At 39.1% G+C, this 22,005-nt stretch overlaps 1 protein-coding gene across 4 annotated transcripts; it reads right to left on the reverse strand.

The window, feature by feature from the left end:
• Positions 1-948: 948 nt before the first annotated feature.
• LOC123885119 lies at positions 949-21,397 on the reverse strand. 4 transcript variants are annotated; one of them, XM_045934372.1, is made up of 5 exons: positions 20,666-21,397; positions 19,337-19,391; positions 3,735-7,218; positions 2,407-2,461; positions 949-1,293 (listed from the first exon to the last, which is right to left on the reverse strand). In XM_045934372.1, the coding sequence occupies exon 3, from the start codon at positions 6,500-6,502 to the stop codon at positions 5,300-5,302; it is 1,203 nt and encodes a 400-aa protein (XP_045790328.1). In that variant the 5' UTR covers positions 6,503-7,218; positions 19,337-19,391; positions 20,666-21,397; the 3' UTR covers positions 949-1,293; positions 2,407-2,461; positions 3,735-5,299. The 4 variants fall into 4 exon arrangements, with proteins under 4 accessions (XP_045790328.1, XP_045790330.1, XP_045790329.1 ...); XM_045934374.1 differs by having other exon boundaries at positions 949-1,343; XM_045934373.1 differs by lacking the exon at positions 2,407-2,461.
• Positions 21,398-22,005: the final 608 nt, after the last annotated feature.

Here is a 22,005-nt window from a genome sequence, read left to right on the forward strand (position 1 = left end):
CCACGGTTTCTTAGGAGTTGCCTATACATTAGCCCACGCGTTAGCAAGGGTTGCCGGTACATTAGTCCACCCTTTCTTAGTAGTTGCCTATACATTAGTCCACAATTTCATGTGTTGCCTGTAAATTATAACACAAATTACCGTGGACTATAACATTTTGAAACAAACACATGTAAGAACGAAATTGAAACAAAGTAAAGAAAAGAGAAGAAATGGAATAAAGTAGAAGGGGCGCCACACTCTTTCTAATCCAAGAGAGAATGATAAGCCTATGGATGAGGATCACCACAAGAAAAGGATTCCTTGATATGATCAGTTTTGATCCAATCCAGAACCTAAGAGCAAATACTCTCAATTACACAAAGTGTAAAAAGTTAGCAAAATTCATTGATTTGGCAAGAGTTACATGCCTCCTTTATATAGGAAAGACTTATGATGATGTAATAAGCAAAAAGTAACTCCTAAGAAAGCAAAAGGATTTCAGCCACTAACTATCATGATAGTGGGGCTGAATTATTACAAGGAAAATGCAAAATAAAAGAAGAGATAGCGGTGCTCTTTTATTGCTTGGTGCACCACTTTCATATGCTTAGTGGAGGAGCTCTTCATTTTCCACTATCACATGCTTGGATGATAATCTTCAACTTTGGTTCTTTTTCTTCAATTTGGGCCAAACCTTCATCAACTTGGGCCGGACCTCTATTGATTTGATCATGAAGTGAACTAAGGCATCATTGACTCTTCTTGCACGCGCCCTTGTCATAGGACCTCCTAAGCTTTGGATTGCATCACTTATGTCTTGGATTGTGTCCTCATCATTCCCTCCTTCTTGAAAAGAATTCGACCTCTGTAACACCCCGATTTTTAAAACCAAAAAGAGGGCATTATTTTTTTTTTTTTTAAAACAACACGCTAAATAAAATATTTATCAGAGTGCGCGTGAAACTCTTTACAAGCTCATTCATTAAACCATACAAACAGAAATCAATATACAATATCAAAGATTGTATTTCACGGGCTTCCGAGAAGCAAAGTGTGCACCTGAATAATTTACATTCCAAAAGGATACATCAAGTTCACAAACCTAAACAAAACAGAACTCGTGAACCGAATGTATCGCACGGCCAAAAGGCACTAAACATGTCTGAGTATACTATACAGTCATCCAAAAGAAACTAGGCCCTAAGCCTAAACAAAAATGTAGCCTAACCAAAGCTACCATCTACTCTCCGGCATAATCCACGAAGTCCTCGCCATCCTCACGACCAACGGCCTCAAGTGGCACACCATCATCTAAGGTGGGGGATAACCCGTTCACGTATCAAACAAGCAAGGGTCACCAACTGGAAACAAGCATAAAAATACCAAATACACATACCAAATGCCAAGTACCAAAACGGAAAGCGAGTAAACATTTAACACATCCTCAATACCACGAAGAATAAATAAAGTGCACAGATAATCCTAATGCAAAACCTCTAATGCAATGAATGCGACAACCACCACTGGTTTCGTAACCCTCTAACACAACAAATGCGACAACCGCCACTGGTTAATCACATGCATAACTCCCGAAATCTAACCACACTTAGACAAAGTAGCAAACACCGGGTGAAGTCACTCAGACAAATCACCGACACTATCAACTGAGGTACAACCACTACAGATCGAATACCGACTTTAACAACTACGGTACAATCACTACAGATCGAATACCGACTAGAACAACTGCGGTACAATCACTACACATCGAATACCGACTAGAACAACTGCGGTACAATCACTACAGATCGAATACCGACTAGAACAACTGCGGTACAATCACTACAGATCGAATACCGACTAGAACAACTGCGGTACAATCACTACAGATCGAATACCGACTAGAACAACTGCGGTACAATCACTACAGATCGAATACCGACTTACCGGTATAGTCACTCAGACAAATACCAAGCTCCGCTCCCGTAGGATTAAGTACTCCACTCACACAACCACACCTCGTGGTCCACTCCCGCAACCACTTATTGAACCCCATAAAATCCCTCAACCATTTGGGTGGACCCACTCTCGCAATCACACCCCGTGGTCCACTCCCGCAACCACCTCTTACCATGGACGCATGAGCATACGATACCCTTACCTATACCAATGCAACCACAATACATATATTATCACAATCATATGTAATCTCCCAACAAGCATGTCAACACATATATTTCATCAAATACTATGTCAGACAAGTAACCTCATGTATTCATCACGAACTCATATCGAGAATACATAATACAAACATGCCAAGCACTCACAAATAGTGTACAAACAAACACACAAAGCATTCACAACAACAAGCATACAATTATGCTATCGACGGAATTTAATACGGAAGTAAGAAGGTGCCCTTACCTCGGCAAGCTTCCAATTTCAAACAACTTCGAACAATTCTACACTTTCGCGCGCCCTAAAATAAGCAGCGTACAATCCATAAGTTTCTCCCAAATATTTTAACGAAACTAAACCTATCCACAAAGGTCTAGAGGTGTCTAAGGCACTTCCTAACACTCTCGGATAATGATTCCAAGTTCTCCCCATAGTGATTAAAAATTCCCGAAGTTAAATACACTATTTTTCACAAAACAAAATACATTTTTGTTTTCAAAGCATACCATTGACCACTATGGTTTTAAACTTAGAAGAAGACATTTACACACCACAAAAGCATATGAAAACAACCTAAAAACTTTTCAAAAATATCTCGACAAAATAATCGAGTTTTTCTTGTGTCGCAAGTTTCAAGTTTTTCTTTCCAAAAACAATCCTATAATCATTCTTTTACCCACCTATGATCACTTCATCAAAAGCATGATCATTTTTTCTCAAATGTGGACTTAGAAAAAATTTGGAAATTTCCCCCATTCACCTCCTTTAGGTTCGGCCAAGCAAAACCAAAATCTCACTTCCGCTCAAAAATTTTCGCTTCCGAGAGCTTGGTAATATCCCATAATACCCCCAAGTCACTAATCCAAGCACCCAAAAATATTTCGGGCCAAGCCTCTAATTACGACAAAATCAATTTTTGGTTCCCAAAGACAAAAACAACACATATATCATTTTTACCCAAAACTTTTTGATTGGTAATTCGCCCTAGGCCATGATTGTGCCTCCCACAAAGTCTTAACAAAATTTGAAAACTCCTCCTCACTTTTCACAATTTTTCTCATGACCAAAATTTTGAAAATAAAACCAACACTTCAAAGTTTTCCATACAAAACCCTAGTGATCATTCTACTAGTTCACATGGCCATGGAATTGATCAACCAAACCACTTTGAGCATCAAAACAAAAGTTTCTAAAAATATGTTCATCAAACCTCAAGAACACACACAAAAATTATTTTTCTTGTTTCACAAAACAAAGTCCATAATCTAACATCCATTTCTCTACTAAGCTCATAAACAACACCAAAAAGAAAAGGACAAAACAATTTTTCAAAGTTATGATCATTTCAAATAACTTTTTCAAACCCTAACAAAAGATTTTGTGAAAACTTTAATCACCATGGAAATCATCATCTACTAAGCTTAAACAAGCTAGTTTACCACTCATAAACACTTCTATGGAACCAAAACTAATTAAAACTAGATTCTAGAATATTTTCCTCAAGAACATAATCATGGAAAACTCCTAAAATCTATGAGTTTAAACCAAACAAAAGAAGGGAGAAGGTTAGTTACCTTAAGCAAGTGATTCTCTACACTTTTCCTTAGAGCTTCCAAGCTTGAAATGGAACCAAATGGTGAAGAATGGAAAATTTGGTGAAGTTAGGGAATGGAAAAAGGCACTCACGGCCAAGACAAAGAAGAGGAGAGGTTTTGTGATATTTTCTAAGTCCACAAAATGTGTCAAAAGTCTCCTATGTAATAAGCTCATGATCAATTATATCCACTTGATCAAAAGGCAACTTCTCTAGGCCAATCCTAGCCCTCCATTTCACTTTAACAAATATCTAGATATTTTCTCTCACGCCCCATAGCTCTCGCGCGCCGCGACGAGCAAAACTCGTAAAAACAGAAAACTTACGGAACGGAAGTCCGTCTTAAAATATTTCCAAAACTTATCGCCGAATCTTTTTCCGCGACTGTAATTTTCTTCCACACCCTTGAAAATTATTCTCAGGACATATCCTAACTCGCGCAATATATAAAACTTCCATCTAAAATTTTACTGAATTCAGAAACCGTAAAATTTTACAACAGCGGGTAAAATTCTCACTCGTTTTTCCAAAAGCGAGAATAATCCAAAACTCGTCATTCTGAATTTACATAAACCTTCTCATTCATAAAAGAGGATTACAACCCAAAAGTCTGTGTCTTTCCAGCGCACGAGCACAAAACAGACTCCATTTCAGCAAAAATCCTATTTTTGCGACGATACTCACTAAAATACTTAACCAAAAACCCTAAAACCTCTTAGCCATTATTTATTTCCTCACACAAAAGTACTGTGGAATTACGGGTCTTACATTACTACCCACCAAAAAGAAGTTTCGTCCTCGAAACTAAAGTAAGAGTAATAACTCAACTTTACGCCCGACTTCTCAAGGCTACCCACCAAGCACAAATGATACACTACAAGGTGCTACATGATCCTTCAACCCTCTTGGTCGATCGAAATTGTTAACTTAAATGCCCATTCATACCGAGCCTCTACTCGCTTATGGTCTAATCCCGTCAAACTACTTGAGAAATTTAATTTCTCTTAGGTTTTTACCCGCCAAAACTAACAATGCTAGCGTACACGGCTACAACTCTCTAGGTATTTCCAAACTATATACCTCTAGCATCGCTTAACATCGACATAAAACTTACGTTCCAAGGTTGAACTACTCGTTCTTACCCAAACATCTCTCCAATTTCATACTTAACCCACAATTAATTTTCTGAAGGTTTTATCTCATTTCTACATCTATACTCACAACCTCCCCCAAACTATGTATAGATCGTCACTTACCAACGTGATACTTGGCCTCCTACCTTAAATCATCACGTGATTTACCCTTAATACTCACATTTCATAATCCCATATGTCCTAAACACTCAACTTAAACCCTTAAGGTACCCATCGTTGGTATAACTGTCGTCTAGCCACGCTAGGTTCACTCACTCTTGACTAGCAACATCCTTAATTCCAACATGACTCGCCCCGATGATTATCCAATCATCGAAATTAATTCCAAATTACCACTAAATAGTGCAAACATGCTATAATTACTACTAAGTCCTTTACAGAGTAGAAACATTCAAAACAAAAGCAGTGACAAACAAACAATCCCAAGCAAACAGCACACCCAATAAACATAAAAGTGGGTTGCCCCAACATCAATCAATGCAGTTAAAGCGTTACCTACAATCTGGTAATCCTTACGGATAGCATTACTAGCTTGACCGCTCACTCCAGTGCCCATATAGTAAACACGTCCTGTGGCAGTGGGTCGAGCTCCCTGGTTTGCATTCACCGGCGGTGCCACTTTTGGAGCCTTGCAATCTCTAGCAAAGTGACCCGGTTTCTTACAATTGTAGCAGAGAGAGCCTTGCAAACCACATTCATAGAAGTAATGGCCCTCCTGACCACAATTGTAGCATGTCCGCTTATATCTAATTCGACTGCCTCGGTTTCCTTGGTTTTCAGAATGATTTAATTCCCGATTATTCCGGGGACGGTTGTAAGGCTCATTCCCTTGCCTTCCACGATTCTGATTACTTGGACGACTAGGTCCCCCAACACTGAAACTCCTTTGACTATTCACCCGCTTACTCCTCATGTCCTCAATTTCCTGACACTTCTCCACCAGCACCTGAAAGTGTCGAATCCCCAAGGGTACTACCGCATCTTGCAGCTCATACCTTAAACCACCTTGGAAACGACGGCACATATATGTCTCATCAATGCCATCCCTGAAGAAACGAAAGTACCTTGACAAGGATTCAAATTTCTTCGCATACGCCTCCACATTCATTCCTCCCTGAGTCAGCTTCAGGAACTCTTCCCCATACCTTTCTCTTGCAGTCTCCGGAAAGTACTTAGCCAAAAACTTCCTCTTGAAATTTTCCCAAGTATATTCCTCATCAGCCGCTTCCATCAACAACCTAGTATTTCCCCACCAATACTCAGCATCACCCAACAGCTGATAAGTGGCTAGAGTCACCATCTCTTCCTCTGGGCAATGGATAGCCCCCAAAATCTTTTCCATGGCTTGAAGCCATAAATCAGCAGCAGCAGGACCTCCGTCACCTCGAAACCTCGGAGGATTCTGATTATTAAAACTGGTGAGGACACGAGTCCCCGCAGCATGAACTTCTCTTTCGCGCTTCTCCAAATCCCTTTGGGTCTTCGCGTTAGTCTGGGCAGTTATAGCAGCTGTCATCACGTTCATCGAGTTAGCCATACGTTCAACCCGGTCATCTTCCGTCACAGGATCCGCATCTGCCCGTCTTGGAGGCATGTTTCCTTCAATACCAATTCTTTTGATCAAATCCTTTTCCAATCATAAAACTTCCATGTCCAATCAATAAGCATTAAGTGTAGTCAAGATACGTTTGGTTGAAGACACCCATATTAACTCATCCGCGAGTTACTCTCACGAAAACCCACTGTTACCCACTAACGACTCGCGTAACCAACGCGACTCTAACTCTAAACCGACTAACCTCAGACTGTCAACCCATGTACACACTTTCCCTTTGAAGATCTAATGCCGAGCTCTGATACCAAAATGTAACACCCCGATTTTTAAAACCAAAAAGAGGGCATTATTTTTTTTTTTTTTAAAATAACACGCTAAATAAAATATTTATCAGAGTGCGCGTGAAACTCTTTACAAGCTCATTCATTAAACCATACAAACAGAAATCAATATACAATATCAAAGATTGTTTTTCACGGGCTTCCGAGAAGCAAAGTGTGCACCTGAATAATTTACATTCCAAAAGGATACATCAAGTTCACAAACCTAAACAAAACAGAACTCGTGAACCGAATGTATCGCACGGCCAAAAGGCACTAAACATGTCTGAGTATACTATACAGTCATCCAAAAGAAACTAGGCCCTAAGCCTAAACAAAAATGTAGCCTAACCAAAGCTACCATCTACTCTCCGGCATAATCCACGAAGTCCTCGCCATCCTCACGACCAACGGCCTCAAGTGGCACACCATCATCTAAGGTGGGGGATAACCCGTTCACGTATCAAACAAGCAAGGGTCACCAACTGGAAACAAGCATAAAAATACCAAATACACATACCAAATGCCAAGTACCAAAACGGAAAGCGAGTAAACATTTAACACATCCTCAACACCACGAAGAATAAATAAAGTGCACACATAATCCTAATGCAAAACCTCTAATGCAATGAATGCGACAACCACCACTGGTTTCGTAACCCTCTAACACAACAAATGCGACAACCGCCACTGGTTAATCACATGCATAACTCCCGGAATCTAACCACACTCAGACAAAGTACCAAACACCGGGTGAAGTCACTCAGACAAATCACCGACACTATCAACTGAGGTACAACCACTACAGATCGAATACCGACTTTAACAACTACGGTACAATCACTACAGATCGAATACCGACTAGAACAACTGCGGTACAATCACTACAGATCGAATACCGACTAGAACAACTGCGGTACAATCACTACAGATCGAATACCGACTAGAACAACTGCGGTACAATCACTACAGATCGAATACCGACTAGAACAACTGCGGTACAATCACTACAGATCGAATACCGACTTACCGGTATAGTCACTCAGACAAATACCAAGCTCCGCTCACCAAGAATCCCGTAGGATTAAGTACTCCACTCACACAACCACACCTCGTGGTCCACTCCCGCAACCACTTATTGAACCCCATAAAATCCCTCAACCATTTGGGTGGACCCACTCTCGCAATCACACCCCGTGGTCCACTCCCGCAACCACCTCTTACCATGGACGCATGAGCATACGATACCCTTACCTATACCAATGCAACCACAATACATATATGTCGCGGCGCGAAAAATATCCTCGAGTGTAAACACTCGAGAAGAAACAGAGTCGCCACCGAATTTTATTTATCCCAAAGAGGGGAAAGGAAAATATCGAGAAAACCTTGAGGGGTGAGAAAAAGGGTTCGGGAGTTGGTTATGCGAGGGGAAGGTATTAGCACCCCTCACATCCGTTGTACTCAACGGGAACCTTTTAGAGGGAAATTGTTTGTTTGCTTTAATGTGTTTTTTAATGTTTGCTTGATTACTCGTTTCTTGCTTCATCGATAGAAAAAGTTTGTTTTTATTATTATTTATGTTATTATGGATGCGGGGAAAAAGGTTTTGTTTTTTATTATTGTGCCCGACAAGATGTTGAATCCTGCTCCTACGTATTCCCAGCTGCAATGGAAAAATCAGGGTTTCGTAGTTCATGGTAAAAAATGTTTGTGGGTTGATTGTTTTTAGACGTATGACGTCTAAGTCGCATTCTCGTAGTTAAACTCTGCTTGTATGCTCGCACAATGGAGGCTTAAGCGTTATTTGTATTACGAAGAATGTCGCATTCTTGTATTTAAACGCTGCTTGTATGCTCGCACGGTGGAGGCTTTAGCGTTGTTTGTGTTACGGAGAATGGACGAAAACGTCACCCGTTTTGTGAAAAGGGTTTTACTTTTACTGCGCGCGAGGGCAGTGAAAAAGGTTTGAGTGTGTTGAGTTGATTTTATGAGTTTTTGTGAAAATGTTTGAGAATGAGGATGGTCCGAGACGCGAGTCATACGTCAGGGCCTCGGAACCATCCGGGTAGAGAAAGTCATACGGCAGTCCCTTCCTTTTTCATCCTTTTAATCTTAAGTCGTTTTAGTTTGATTTAACGAAATCAAAAGAAAAGATTAAGAGATATTTTTACGTGCTTTAAGGTTGGAGAATGAGAATGGTCCGAGACACGAGTCATACGTCAGGGCCTCGGAACCATTCGGGTAGAGAAAGTCATACGTCAGTCCCTTCCTTTTTCATTCTATTTATTGAGTTTTTTACGAGCAAATCAAGCAAACAAAAATATATACATATATGCGCCAATTGAAGCTTTTTGTTATCCTCGTCAATTTTGCTCAAATCGCATTTATTACAAGTAAGAAAAAAGTTGAGTTTTGGGGTTTTTTCAAGAAATAAGCACTTATTTAAATAAGCACTTAAAAATGGACAAAAACGCCACTGGGGTGCAGAATGGGTTCTGGGGGTGAAGCAATAGCAATCTGCAGCACCAGGCCCAGCCCAGACTAAATCGTCCAAACAAGAAAAGAGCAAAACAAAAATTAATCAGGTACAGCGTTAAGATAAGGGTGTATGGTAGGCTTCCCGGATCTAGGCCTTTTGATTTGATCAAATGGCTTGGATTTAAAAATCCACTAACAGATCTCGGCCTTACATCCGATCTAACGATTGTGTTTTAAAAATAAAGGGATGGGGGGCGCGCTGAGCAAGAAAGGGGGGTACAATGAGTAACAACTCATCTTCCTCACCTCTTCTTCCTCACGACAGTAACAAAACTTCCATTAAAGCTCAAACGGAGCTTTTCGAAAAAAACATTTTGGCCTCAAAAACCATAAAAGAATACACTATTTCGCTTCATTTTTCGCACTGATCATGAATCTATGCTTAGATTTCACAGTGGAGGCTTATAATTCGAAAAAACGGAACAACAACTTGAGAACTCAAAAACCAAAATATGATTTTAAGCAAGCTTAAGCAAAATTAACGAATGGAAAAGCTTCAGTGGGTGTTCATGAGTAAAAAACGTTTAGAAACCTACTTGTTTTGAGCTTTGTATCAGTGGGTGTGTTAACCCCTTTTTCTTGGCAATTTTGGAGTTTTGGGTAGGCTTTTCTGGACGGTTTTCTTTCGTTTTTCCTTGTGTGTTTCGCTACTGTTATGTGTTAGAAGATATTAGTGAAAGAAAATTGAAGTTTTAGGGTGGTTTGAATGGATTTCGAAAATTTGGAAAAGTGGTGAAAATATGAGCTTTTTGGTTATTTTTCTGTCTCTGTTTTTTCTCAAAAATCGCCTCCCTTTGTTCTTAATTCTGCTATCAATTTATAGAGAGTGTTGCTGAGCTCTCATGTCCAGTGGATAAAATGGAGTTTGGATTTTCTATTGTTTTGGCACAAAATGTGGTTTTGGCAGGGATCAAAAGGGAATGGAGTGGCTGCACTTTTGCTTTGAGTGCATTCATGGGGAAGACTGAACTTATTTTGGGAAAAGATCATGAAAAGAAGAAGCTGAAAATAAGGGATGAAGGAGGCGCATAGCAGCAACAACAGTGTTGTTGTTTTTTTCTCTTCTTTTTTTTTTTAATTTTTGATTATAATAATAATAATAATAATAATAATAATAATAGAAAATAAGTGAAAAATAGAAAAATAATTGAAAAATAAAAAAATAATTGTAAAAAGAGGTAGGACAAAATTAGGGTATGACAGCTGCCCCTATTTAATTATCTTGGACCCATGAGTATGAATGACCTTTGTCTTCATAATCTTGAGGTGCAAGGTAATTAAATACAAATGCCCTAATTTTGCTCCATGGAGAAAAATGAATTTGATGATGATAAAGAATGAGATCCACTTCCCTGGAAAAGTCGGATACTCAAGGTAGAGATGATTCTGATTTTATTCAGCCGCCCACACTGAAGGTCAATCCCTTGATCCGTGATTCGATCTTATTCAGCCGCCCACACTGAAGGTCAATCCTTGGTTTGATCTCATTCAGCCGCCCACGCTGAAGGTCAATCTTTGAAAGTGATTTTATCCAGCCGCCCACACTGAAGGTCCATCTTCTTTTGATCTTATTCAGCCGCCCACACTGAAGGTCGATCCTCTTTTGATTTTATTCAGCCGCTCACACTGAAGGTCAATCTTCTATTTTGATTTTATCCAGCCGCCCACACTGAAGGTCCATCCACTTTTGATCTTATTCAGCCGCCCACACTGAAGGTCAATCTCTTTTTGATTTTATTCAGCCGCCCACACTGAAGGTCAATCACCTTTGATCTTATTCAGCCGCCCACACTGAAGGTCAATCCACTTTTGATCTTATTCAGCTGCCCACACTGAAGGTCGATCCTTACTGACGAGTAAATGTTTTCTAGGAGATTCTGTTGGGAATGTACTTTCAAGATATCCTGTCTAAGGATTCTTCAAGAGACTCGCTGGGGAGAAAGCTGAACATCTTTCAATTCAGACTTGCTGGGGAAAAGGTGACTTCAACTTGCTCGTGGTTGAAAACTGAAGGTTGTACTCTGCGGGGAGAAACCTTTTGAATCTGCTTTTATGCATGCATGCTTTGGATGATGCAATGATTGTTTATGCATGTTTTAATGCCTAAAGACGCAAAGTTAACGCAGATGAATTTGTTGACTCATGATATGCATGATATGTCTTTGTTTGTTGGGCACATTGTTGGTGCATGTAATGAAATGCATGAAGTGGAATGCATGACTAGTGCATGTGATGATTATTGGGATGCGTAGAAATTGAATTTTTACGAACTGGTGCTAATGACAATTGGGCTTAAACAGGTGCCAATGGTGATTAGGCTGCGGATGGTGCCAAACGAGGTTGGGCTTTTAAGGGTACCAATAACGATTGGATTTTGAGTTGGTGCCAATAACGATTGGACTTTCAGGGTGCCAATAATGATTGGACTTTTGAGTTGGTACCAATAACAATTGGATTCTTGAGGTGTGCCAATAACGATTGGACTTTTAATGGGATATTAATGACAATTGGATTTTTTGTGGATGCCAATAACGATTGGACTTTTTGCTGGGTACCAATAACGATTGGATTTTGGGTGTGCCAATGACGATTGGACTTTGAGTGGGTGCCAATAACAATTGGACTTTTGAGAGATGCCAATAACAATCAGACTTTGGGGGGATGCCAATAACGATTGGACTTTTGAGAGATGCCAATAACAATTGGACTTTGGGGTACCAATAACGATTGGATTTTTGAGTGGATGACAATTGGATTTTTGAGGTGCGCCAATAACAATTGGACTTAGCTGGGTACCAATAACAATTGGATTTTAGGTGTGCCAATGACGATTGGACTTTGCTGGGTACCAATAACAATTGGATTTTGGGTGTGTTTGATTTGCTGTCTGGCTGTGAGGTTATTGAGTTTGTGGTATGGGGCATACCAGATGAATGAAATGACATGATTAATGCGTGATGTCGATTTGCTAGAATGAAATGACATGATTAATGCATGAAGATGATTAATGCGATGATTTGCATGTTACTATGAACGCCCCTGCAGTGGGTGAGGATTGGTTTAGAACCGGTGAATGTTCAAGGCTTTTTGTGGAAAGGTGGCCTGATATTGTGTCAACATAATCCCGACGCCCATTCCGGACTCAACAGTTACGGATGTATGCTAGATTTGGCTTGGCCGCCTTGAAGGTATAAGGAGGAGTTGCCCCTGTGTAACCTATCTTGCCCCAGTCTATTGGGTCTTGAAGTGATTAGCCAATTTATTGATATTGGTGCCCCTTTTTTAGGAGGTATGTTCTTGATCAAACTGACGTTTGGAGGTGCAACCCTGATTGCCCCATTCTTGAAATGTTTTTGGTCGGACTGACAGGTCTTCAGGTGCCCCTAGTCATGAATGTTCGCTCTTGATTGGCAGGATCAAAAGGTGATTTGCCCCTTATCAGGAACATCTCGAGCTAGTTTGATAGGTCTTGAACACCTGGGTTTTGATGCAGCTTCCATGATATGGTCTTGAGCATTTTTCCCGTACTGAATGACCCTTCTAGGGAATGTCCCTCTTGGTTAATTGAAGTTCCGATATAGTTGCCCCAGATTGGACCGAACTTCTTGCTGATCACTTGGTGACTGCTCATAGTTGAAACTTCCTTTTTGTTAAGTGCTGATTTGCAGATAAACCTGTTTATTCAAAATTGTAATTCTAATGCAATGTTCATGCTAGTTTTGAAATCAATATTGAGATGAAATTGATGTGTAGTGGATGAATATTGCGAAAGAGGGTGTGAAAATATGATATCAACACTGATGATTTACAAAAGATCTTGGGAGTCAGGTTAACGCAACCTTGCAACCGCATGCTTTCGAAATAAACCTTACTTCAATTAGGTCTTTTGAGGGTTGTAACGTGGCCTGGTTCACGGTTTTTGAATAAAAGGATATAAGGCTCAAAATTTAATTTTAGCCCAACCCATTCTCCATGATGTTCTTCGGTCCTACGTTCAATTAACTCAACTCATGCACTCAAGTTCCAAGAGATTTTGGAAATGCGATGATGAGGATACAATGGCTCAGAGGTCAATGATGCTTTTTGACTTGGCAGTCACTTACTTTTTTTTTGGTCACATGATTTTGTTTTCATTGGTGATACTCTTTTTTGTTTGTAATCCCTAATTTTTGCCTGAACTATTTTTGAGTTTCTAGTCCACCGGGATGCCCTAATTTTTGCCTAAGTCATTTTGAGTTTTGACTTAGCGGGCTTTTCTTTCTTCTTTTTGTTGGAGAATTGTGACTGCCTTGATAAAGGTCGATGAAAACAAATTCTCTTTTTGACTCTTTTTTATTTCCTTGAGATTGTGTGATGCGTTCAAGGTAGAAAATGTGATTGATCCTCGAATGAGATGTTCTTCTCTTGAAACTCGAACGCATGGTCGAATTAACTGAACACTACCCTGCCCCGGGTTAAAATTGCGGGTTTTTTCGTATAGAAAGAAACACCAACTTCTAGGCTCAACATGGGTGACTACGGATTATCTTCCTTATTTCTCCGGTGTTTGGGGATTTGAAACAATGCCTTACATCATCAACAAAGTTTTATCCGAAAGCATACTGTAGCAATTTTGGTTATTTCGTTTTTCATCATTCTCCCTCCAATCTTTATTCAAACAGATTTGATAATGAAAGAAATGAAATGAGTGAAATATATAATTATTGCTTTTGTGGAGAAGAAGAGAAAAGTGAATGAACATGAAAAGATTAATTCAAAACATGCATTATTATTCCATTATGATTACTATTGCGAATAAACAAGTTTAAACACAAATCAAACTCTTGCAAATAGGAAAATTACAAAAATGAAAACAGCATAATGATAATCAATCCTTGAGGTTGATTCCTTTTTGACCGGTTGGCAACCTTTAAACTTTTAGACGGCCTCTAGCAGCAGACTATCTTTCACATTTGGCTTGCCATCCTTGAAAGTCAAGACCTTCCCGTCGATGAGCTCTTGTACTAGATGTTTGAATGCTATGCAGTTATCAATGGAATGACCTTCAGCACCCATATGAAACTCACATTTAGCTTTATCATCATACCAAGCCGGAAGCGGTGGTGTCATGGGTTTTAGAGCCCTGGGAATTACCATTCCATTGTGCACTAGATATGGAAGAAGTTGACCATATGACATAGGAATCAGATCAAAGACCTTTCTTTTGGGAGTGGCAGCATTGGTTTCCTCCTCCTTCATTTTGGTGAAACTGTTTGCAGGATCTTTTGAGGTATATTGATTGCCTACAGCGGCTTGAATCTTACCACTCTTGATTCCCATTTCAATCCTCTCACCTATCTTCACCATATCAGAAAAACCAGATGAAACACTGCCAACCATCTTTTCAAAATACGCCCCTTGTAGAGTGTTAGTGAATATGTCCACTAGTTCGGCTTCTAAGAGTGGGGGATGTACTTGTGCAGCCAACTCTCTCCAACGTTGAGCATAAACCCTAAATGACTCGCCCTCCTCTTGAGACATGTTTTGTAACTGAGTACGATCCGGAGCCATGTCAATGTTGTATTGGTACTGCTTAATGAAAGCATTTGCCAAATCACTCCATGACTGGATACGACTCCCCTCCAATTGCACGTACCAATTGAGTGATGCCCCAGTGAGGCTATCTTGGAAGCAATGCATCATGAGTTTGTCATCTTTAGCATAGGAGGCCATCTTCCGACTATACATAATCAAATGATTCTTTGGACAGCTAAGACCTTTATACTTCTCAAAATCAGGGACCTTAAACTTTGGCGGAAGCACCAAGTCTGGCACTAAACACATATTTGCAAGGTCTATGGGGTCACCTCCACCTTCCATCATGCTTAGACGGTCTTCAATAGCCTTGAATTTCTGTCGAGCTTCCTCCAGCTGAGGAACATTAGAATTAACCTTTGGCACATCATCTAATAACCCTAGACTCTGATAAGCATTTCTGGGATCATCCAGATTCTCTTGTTGTGAAACAAAACCTTGTTGGACCAGAGGGACTCTAGTCTGGGTATTCTGAGGAGACTGTTGAACTTCAACCCGATTCTGTGGAGTATACCCAACGGGCAAACCAAAAGTTGGCCAAACTGTGTTTACTGCTGAAGTTCCTCCTTTGGGTGCGGGAACCGCGGTTTCAACCACAACTGGCTGCGCTGGTTTGTTCAGATTAATCAACAACTCAAGAGCCTTGTCCAATTTTTCAGTCAATTGTGCTACCTCGCCCTTCAAAGCATCGTGCTGGTCTTGCCAATTCTCCATGACTAGTCTTGAGACGTTTCTTGTCAAATACCGGCGTCGGGAATATGACTGGTTATATGAACGAATGGAATGAGATGCAATTTATGAATGAAAATGCATGCGAAATTTTTAATTCCTTTTTTTAGTCATTTTGGTTTAAGTGAACCGTAGACACATAGTTATCATAAATGTTTCGGGATATAAGAAAAATTCAAACTTTTACTTCCCATGATTTAAAAACCTTATGCTTATGTAACTAGTGTCTATTTAGTTCCTTGAAAGCCAAAATGTACATGCATGATTACTGTTATGGATGCAAGGATGCAAATAGTATGTCATGCAGCAGATCAAGCGAACCGTAACAGATTAGGTGTAAATTTTGAAGGCCAACGGTTCAGAGTTACCTGCAACCCATCCCAATCTCACATGTTTGTTCTAGGTTTGACACCGTTCCTAAATTCATAGGTAAATCTTTAGGAGATGATGTTCGTGTTGCAACGGCTCATAACAAACATCTACTAAAGATAAACCTCCTCTAGGTGAAGTTGGTACATCAACCGGGAAGGTCAACATAACGCAACCATCGACTCGGTTCTTAAACAGAGGTTCAAGGTCATAGGTTTTTTAAAAAGGTCCCCAAGGTCACGGATCCATCCAGGGAACGTTTCGGTCCTCGAGTCATACGTCAGGCGAACCGATATCCCTAAGACGAATCTACCCCAAGTGGGAGTATCATGCCAACCCTCGAGTCATACGTCAGGCGAGCTAGCAATCAACCCCCGATGTGTCTTAAGTTTTCCTCAAGTCCGGGTATAGGACTTTTCACTCAGTAACCAAGTAACCGGCCCAAGTGGGCAAAAGGAAAAAGAAAGGAGATGAAGCAGAAGAGACAGATATAGCAGATAATATCCAAGCAAATATGCAATATAATATTAAAAGCAATAACGCAAAAATGTAAATAACATACATTAAAGCAAACAAGCGAAAACCCCCTAAATTAGGCTTAACTCTCAAAAGGTTTTATTCCCCAGCAGAGTCGCCAGCTGTCGCGGCGCGAAAAATATCCTCGAGTGTAAACACTCGAGAAGAAACAGAGTCGCCACCGAATTTTATTTATCCCAAAGAGGGGAAAGGAAAATATCGAGAAAACCTTGAGGGGTGAGAAAAAGGGTTCGGGAGTTGGTTATGCGAGGGGAAGGTATTAGCACCCCTCACATCCGTTGTACTCAACGGGAACCTTTTAGAGGGAAATTGTTTGTTTGCTTTAATGTGTTTTTTAATGTTTGCTTGATTACTCGTTTCTTGCTTCATCGATAGAAAAAGTTTGTTTTTATTATTATTTATGTTATTATGGATGCGGGGAAAAAGGTTTTGTTTTTTATTATTGTGCCCGACAAGATGTTGAATCCTGCTCCTACGTATTCCCAGCTGCAATGGAAAAATCAGGGTTTCGTAGTTCATGGTAAAAAATGTTTGTGGGTTGATTGTTTTTAGACGTATGACGTCTAAGTCGCATTCTCGTAGTTAAACTCTGCTTGTATGCTCGCACAATGGAGGCTTAAGCGTTATTTGTATTACGAAGAATGTCGCATTCTTGTATTTAAACGCTGCTTGTATGCTCGCACGGTGGAGGCTTTAGCGTTGTTTGTGTTACGGAGAATGGACGAAAACGTCACCCGTTTTGTGAAAAGGGTTTTACTTTTACTGCGCGCGAGGGCAGTGAAAAAGGTTTGAGTGTGTTGAGTTGATTTTATGAGTTTTTGTGAAAATGTTTGAGAATGAGGATGGTCCGAGACGCGAGTCATACGTCAGGGCCTCGGAACCATCCGGGTAGAGAAAGTCATACGGCAGTCCCTTCCTTTTTCATCCTTTTAATCTTAAGTCGTTTTAGTTTGATTTAACGAAATCAAAAGAAAAGATTAAGAGATATTTTTACGTGCTTTAAGGTTGGAGAATGAGAATGGTCCGAGACACGAGTCATACGTCAGGGCCTCGGAACCATTCGGGTAGAGAAAGTCATACGTCAGTCCCTTCCTTTTTCATTCTATTTATTGAGTTTTTTACGAGCAAATCAAGCAAACAAAAATATATACATATATGCGCCAATTGAAGCTTTTTGTTATCCTCGTCAATTTTGCTCAAATCGCATTTATTACAAGTAAGAAAAAAGTTGAGTTTTGGGGTTTTTTCAAGAAATAAGCACTTATTTAAATAAGCACTTAAAAATGGACAAAAACGCCACTGGGGTGCAGAATGGGTTCTGGGGGTGAAGCAATAGCAATCTGCAGCACCAGGCCCAGCCCAGACTAAATCGTCCAAACAAGAAAAGAGCAAAACAAAAATTAATCAGGTACAGCGTTAAGATAAGGGTGTATGGTAGGCTTCCCGGATCTAGGCCTTTTGATTTGATCAAATGGCTTGGATTTAAAAATCCACTAACAGATCTCGGCCTTACATCCGATCTAACGATTGTGTTTTAAAAATAAAGGGATGGGGGGCGCGCTGAGCAAGAAAGGGGGGTACAATGAGTAACAACTCATCTTCCTCACCTCTTCTTCCTCACGACAGTAACAAAACTTCCATTAAAGCTCAAACGGAGCTTTTCGAAAAAAACATTTTGGCCTCAAAAACCATAAAAGAATACACTATTTCGCTTCATTTTTCGCACTGATCATGAATCTATGCTTAGATTTCACAGTGGAGGCTTATAATTCGAAAAAACGGAACAACAACTTGAGAACTCAAAAACCAAAATATGATTTTAAGCAAGCTTAAGCAAAATTAACGAATGGAAAAGCTTCAGTGGGTGTTCATGAGTAAAAAACGTTTAGAAACCTACTTGTTTTGAGCTTTGTATCAGTGGGTGTGTTAACCCCTTTTTCTTGGCAATTTTGGAGTTTTGGGTAGGCTTTTCTGGACGGTTTTCTTTCGTTTTTCCTTGTGTGTTTCGCTACTGTTATGTGTTAGAAGATATTAGTGAAAGAAAATTGAAGTTTTAGGGTGGTTTGAATGGATTTCGAAAATTTGGAAAAGTGGTGAAAATATGAGCTTTTTGGTTATTTTTCTGTCTCTGTTTTTTCTCAAAAATCGCCTCCCTTTGTTCTTAATTCTGCTATCAATTTATAGAGAGTGTTGCTGAGCTCTCATGTCCAGTGGATAAAATGGAGTTTGGATTTTCTATTGTTTTGGCACAAAATGTGGTTTTGGCAGGGATCAAAAGGGAATGGAGTGGCTGCACTTTTGCTTTGAGTGCATTCATGGGGAAGACTGAACTTATTTTGGGAAAAGATCATGAAAAGAAGAAGCTGAAAATAAGGGATGAAGGAGGCGCATAGCAGCAACAACAGTGTTGTTGTTTTTTTCTCTTCTTTTTTTTTTTAATTTTTGATTATAATAATAATAATAATAATAATAATAATAATAGAAAATAAGTGAAAAATAGAAAAATAATTGAAAAATAAAAAAATAATTGTAAAAAGAGGTAGGACAAAATTAGGGTATGACAATATATTATCACAATCATATGTAATCTCCCAACTAGCATGTCAACACATATATTTCATCAAATACTATGTCAGACAAGTAACCTCATGTATTCATCACGAACTCATATCGAGAATACATAATACAAACATGCCAAGCACTCACAAATAGTGTACAAACAAACACACAAAGCATTCACAACAACAAGCATACAATTATGCTATCGACGGAATTTAATACGGAAGTAAGAAGGTGCCCTTACCTCGGCAAGCTTCCAATTTCAAACAACTTCGAACAATTCTACACTTTCGCGCGCCCTAAAATAAGCAGCGTACAATCCATAAGTTTCTCCCAAAATATTTTAACGAAACTAAACCTATCCACAAAGGTCTAGAGGTGTCTAAGGCACTTCCTAACACTCTCGGATAATGATTCCAAGTTCTCCCCATAGTGATTAAAAATTCCCGAAGTTAAATACACTATTTTTCACAAAACAAAATACATTTTTGTTTTCAAAGCATACCATTGACCACTATGGTTTTAAACTTAGAAGAAGACATTTACACACCACAAAAGCATATGAAAACAACCTAAAAACTTTTCAAAAATATCTCGACAAAATAATCGAGTTTTTCTTGCGTCGCAAGTTTCAAGTTTTTCTTTCCAAAAACAATCCTATAATCATTCTTTTACCCACCTATGATCACTTCATCAAAAGCATGATCATTTTTTCTCAAATGTGGACTTAGAAAAAATTTGGAAATTTCCCCCATTCACCTCCTTTAGGTTCGGCCAAGCAAAACCAAAATCCCACTTCCGCTCAAAAATTTTCGCTTCCGAGAGCTTGGTAATATCCCATAATACCCCCAAGTCACTAATCCAAGCACCCAAAAATATTTCGGGCCAAGCCTCTAATTACGACAAAATCAATTTTTGGTTCCCAAAGACAAAAACAACACATATATCATTTTTACCCAAAACTTTTTGATTGGTAATTCGCCCTAGGCCATGATTGTGCCTCCCACAAAGTCTTAACAAAATTTGAAAACTCCTCCTCACTTTTCACAATTTTTCTCATGACCAAAATTTTGAAAATAAAACCAACACTTCAAAGTTTTCCATACAAAACCCTAGTGATCATTCTACTAGTTCACATGGCCATGGAATTGATCAACCAAACCACTTTGAGCATCAAAACAAAAGTTTCTAAAAATATGTTCATCAAACCTCAAGAACACACACAAAAATTATTTTTCTTGTTTCACAAAACAAAGTCCATAATCTAACATCCATTTCTCTACTAAGCTCATAAACAACACCAAAAAGAAAAGGACAAAACAATTTTTCAAAGTTATGATCATTTCAAATAACTTTTTCAAACCCTAACAAAAGATTTTGTGAAAACTTTAATCACCATGGAAATCATCATCTACTAAGCTTAAACAAGCTAGTTTACCACTCATAAACACTTCTATGGAACCAAAACTAATTAAAACTAGATTCTAGAATATTTTCCTCAAGAACATAATCATGGAAAACTCCTAAAATCTATGAGTTTAAACCAAACAAAAGAAGGGAGAAGGTTAGTTACCTTAAGCAAGTGATTCTCTACACTTTTCCTTAGAGCTTCCAAGCTTGAAATGGAACCAAATGGTGAAGAATGGAAAATTTGGTGAAGTTAGGGAATGGAAAAAGGCACTCACGGCCAAGACAAAGAAGAGGAGAGGTTTTGTGATATTTTCTAAGTCCACAAAATGTGTCAAAAGTCTCCTATGTAATAAGCTCATGATCAATTATATCCACTTGATCAAAAGGCAACTTCTCTAGGCCAATCCTAGCCCTCCATTTCACTTTAACAAATATCTAGATATTTTCTCTCACGCCCCATAGCTCTCGCGCGCCGCGACGAGCAAAACTCGTAAAAACAGAAAACTTACGGAACGGAAGTCCGTCTTAAAATATTTCCAAAACTTATCGCCGAATCTTTTTCCGCGACTGTAATTTTCTTCCACACCCTTGAAAATTATTCTCAGGACATATCCTAACTCGCGCAGATATATAAAACTTCCATCTAAAATTTTACTGAATTCAGAAACCGTAAAATTTTACAACAGCGGGTAAAATTCTCACTCGTTTTTCCAAAAGCGAGAATAATCCAAAACTCGTCATTCTGAATTTACATAAACCTTCTCATTCATAAAAGAGGATTACAACCCAAAAGTCTGTGTCTTTCCAGCGCACGAGCACAAAACAGACTCCATTTCAGCAAAAATCCTATTTTTGCGACGATACTCACTAAAATACTTAACCAAAAACCCTAAAACCTCTTAGCCATTATTTATTTCCTCACACAAAAGTACTGTGGAATTACGGGTCTTACAACCTCGAATTTAGAGAATGTTTTGAGGATTTGGGATTTGCGATGAGAATGTTTTTGAGGATTTGAGGATTTGGGATTTGTGATTTGGGATGAGAATGTCAAAAGGATGCAGGCCTAAAGATATGTTTCTTCGTGATTTGCGATGAAGGTTATCAAATGGATTTTTTTTTTGTTAAATTTTTTGAAGGATTTTCTTTTGGTAAAGAATAATACAATTTCATTTTGCCGCTTAAAGTGATTGCAATTATTTATTGTTGGCGCTCAATTATTTTGGTTTAGGTCAATATCTTTAGACCACGCATAAAACAAGTGGTGTTTCAAATTACCAATATGTCATGGTTATATTGTGTATTGACGGTGGACTAAAGTGTTATTTATAGGCCACGGTTAAACAATGTTGCTATAGAATGACTATAGACCACCGTTTTTTCGTGGTAAAAAATGTCAACGGCTGAAAACCGTGGCTTAAATGGGGAACAGGTGATGGTTTATTAAAGAAACCTCAAATATGACGGTTTTTTATACGACGGTGCTAAAACCGTGGAATATTA

This window comes from Trifolium pratense, linkage group LG5 (genome assembly GCF_020283565.1).
Source record: "Trifolium pratense cultivar HEN17-A07 linkage group LG5, ARS_RC_1.1, whole genome shotgun sequence".
Taxonomy (NCBI): domain Eukaryota; kingdom Viridiplantae; phylum Streptophyta; class Magnoliopsida; order Fabales; family Fabaceae; genus Trifolium; species Trifolium pratense.

What these genes read in the sequence shown, in the direction of transcription:
- LOC123885119 (XM_045934373.1), bottom strand. Translation starts at nt 6,502, where the DNA reads ATGCCTCCAAGACGGGCAGATGCGGATCCTGTGACGGAAGATGACCGG.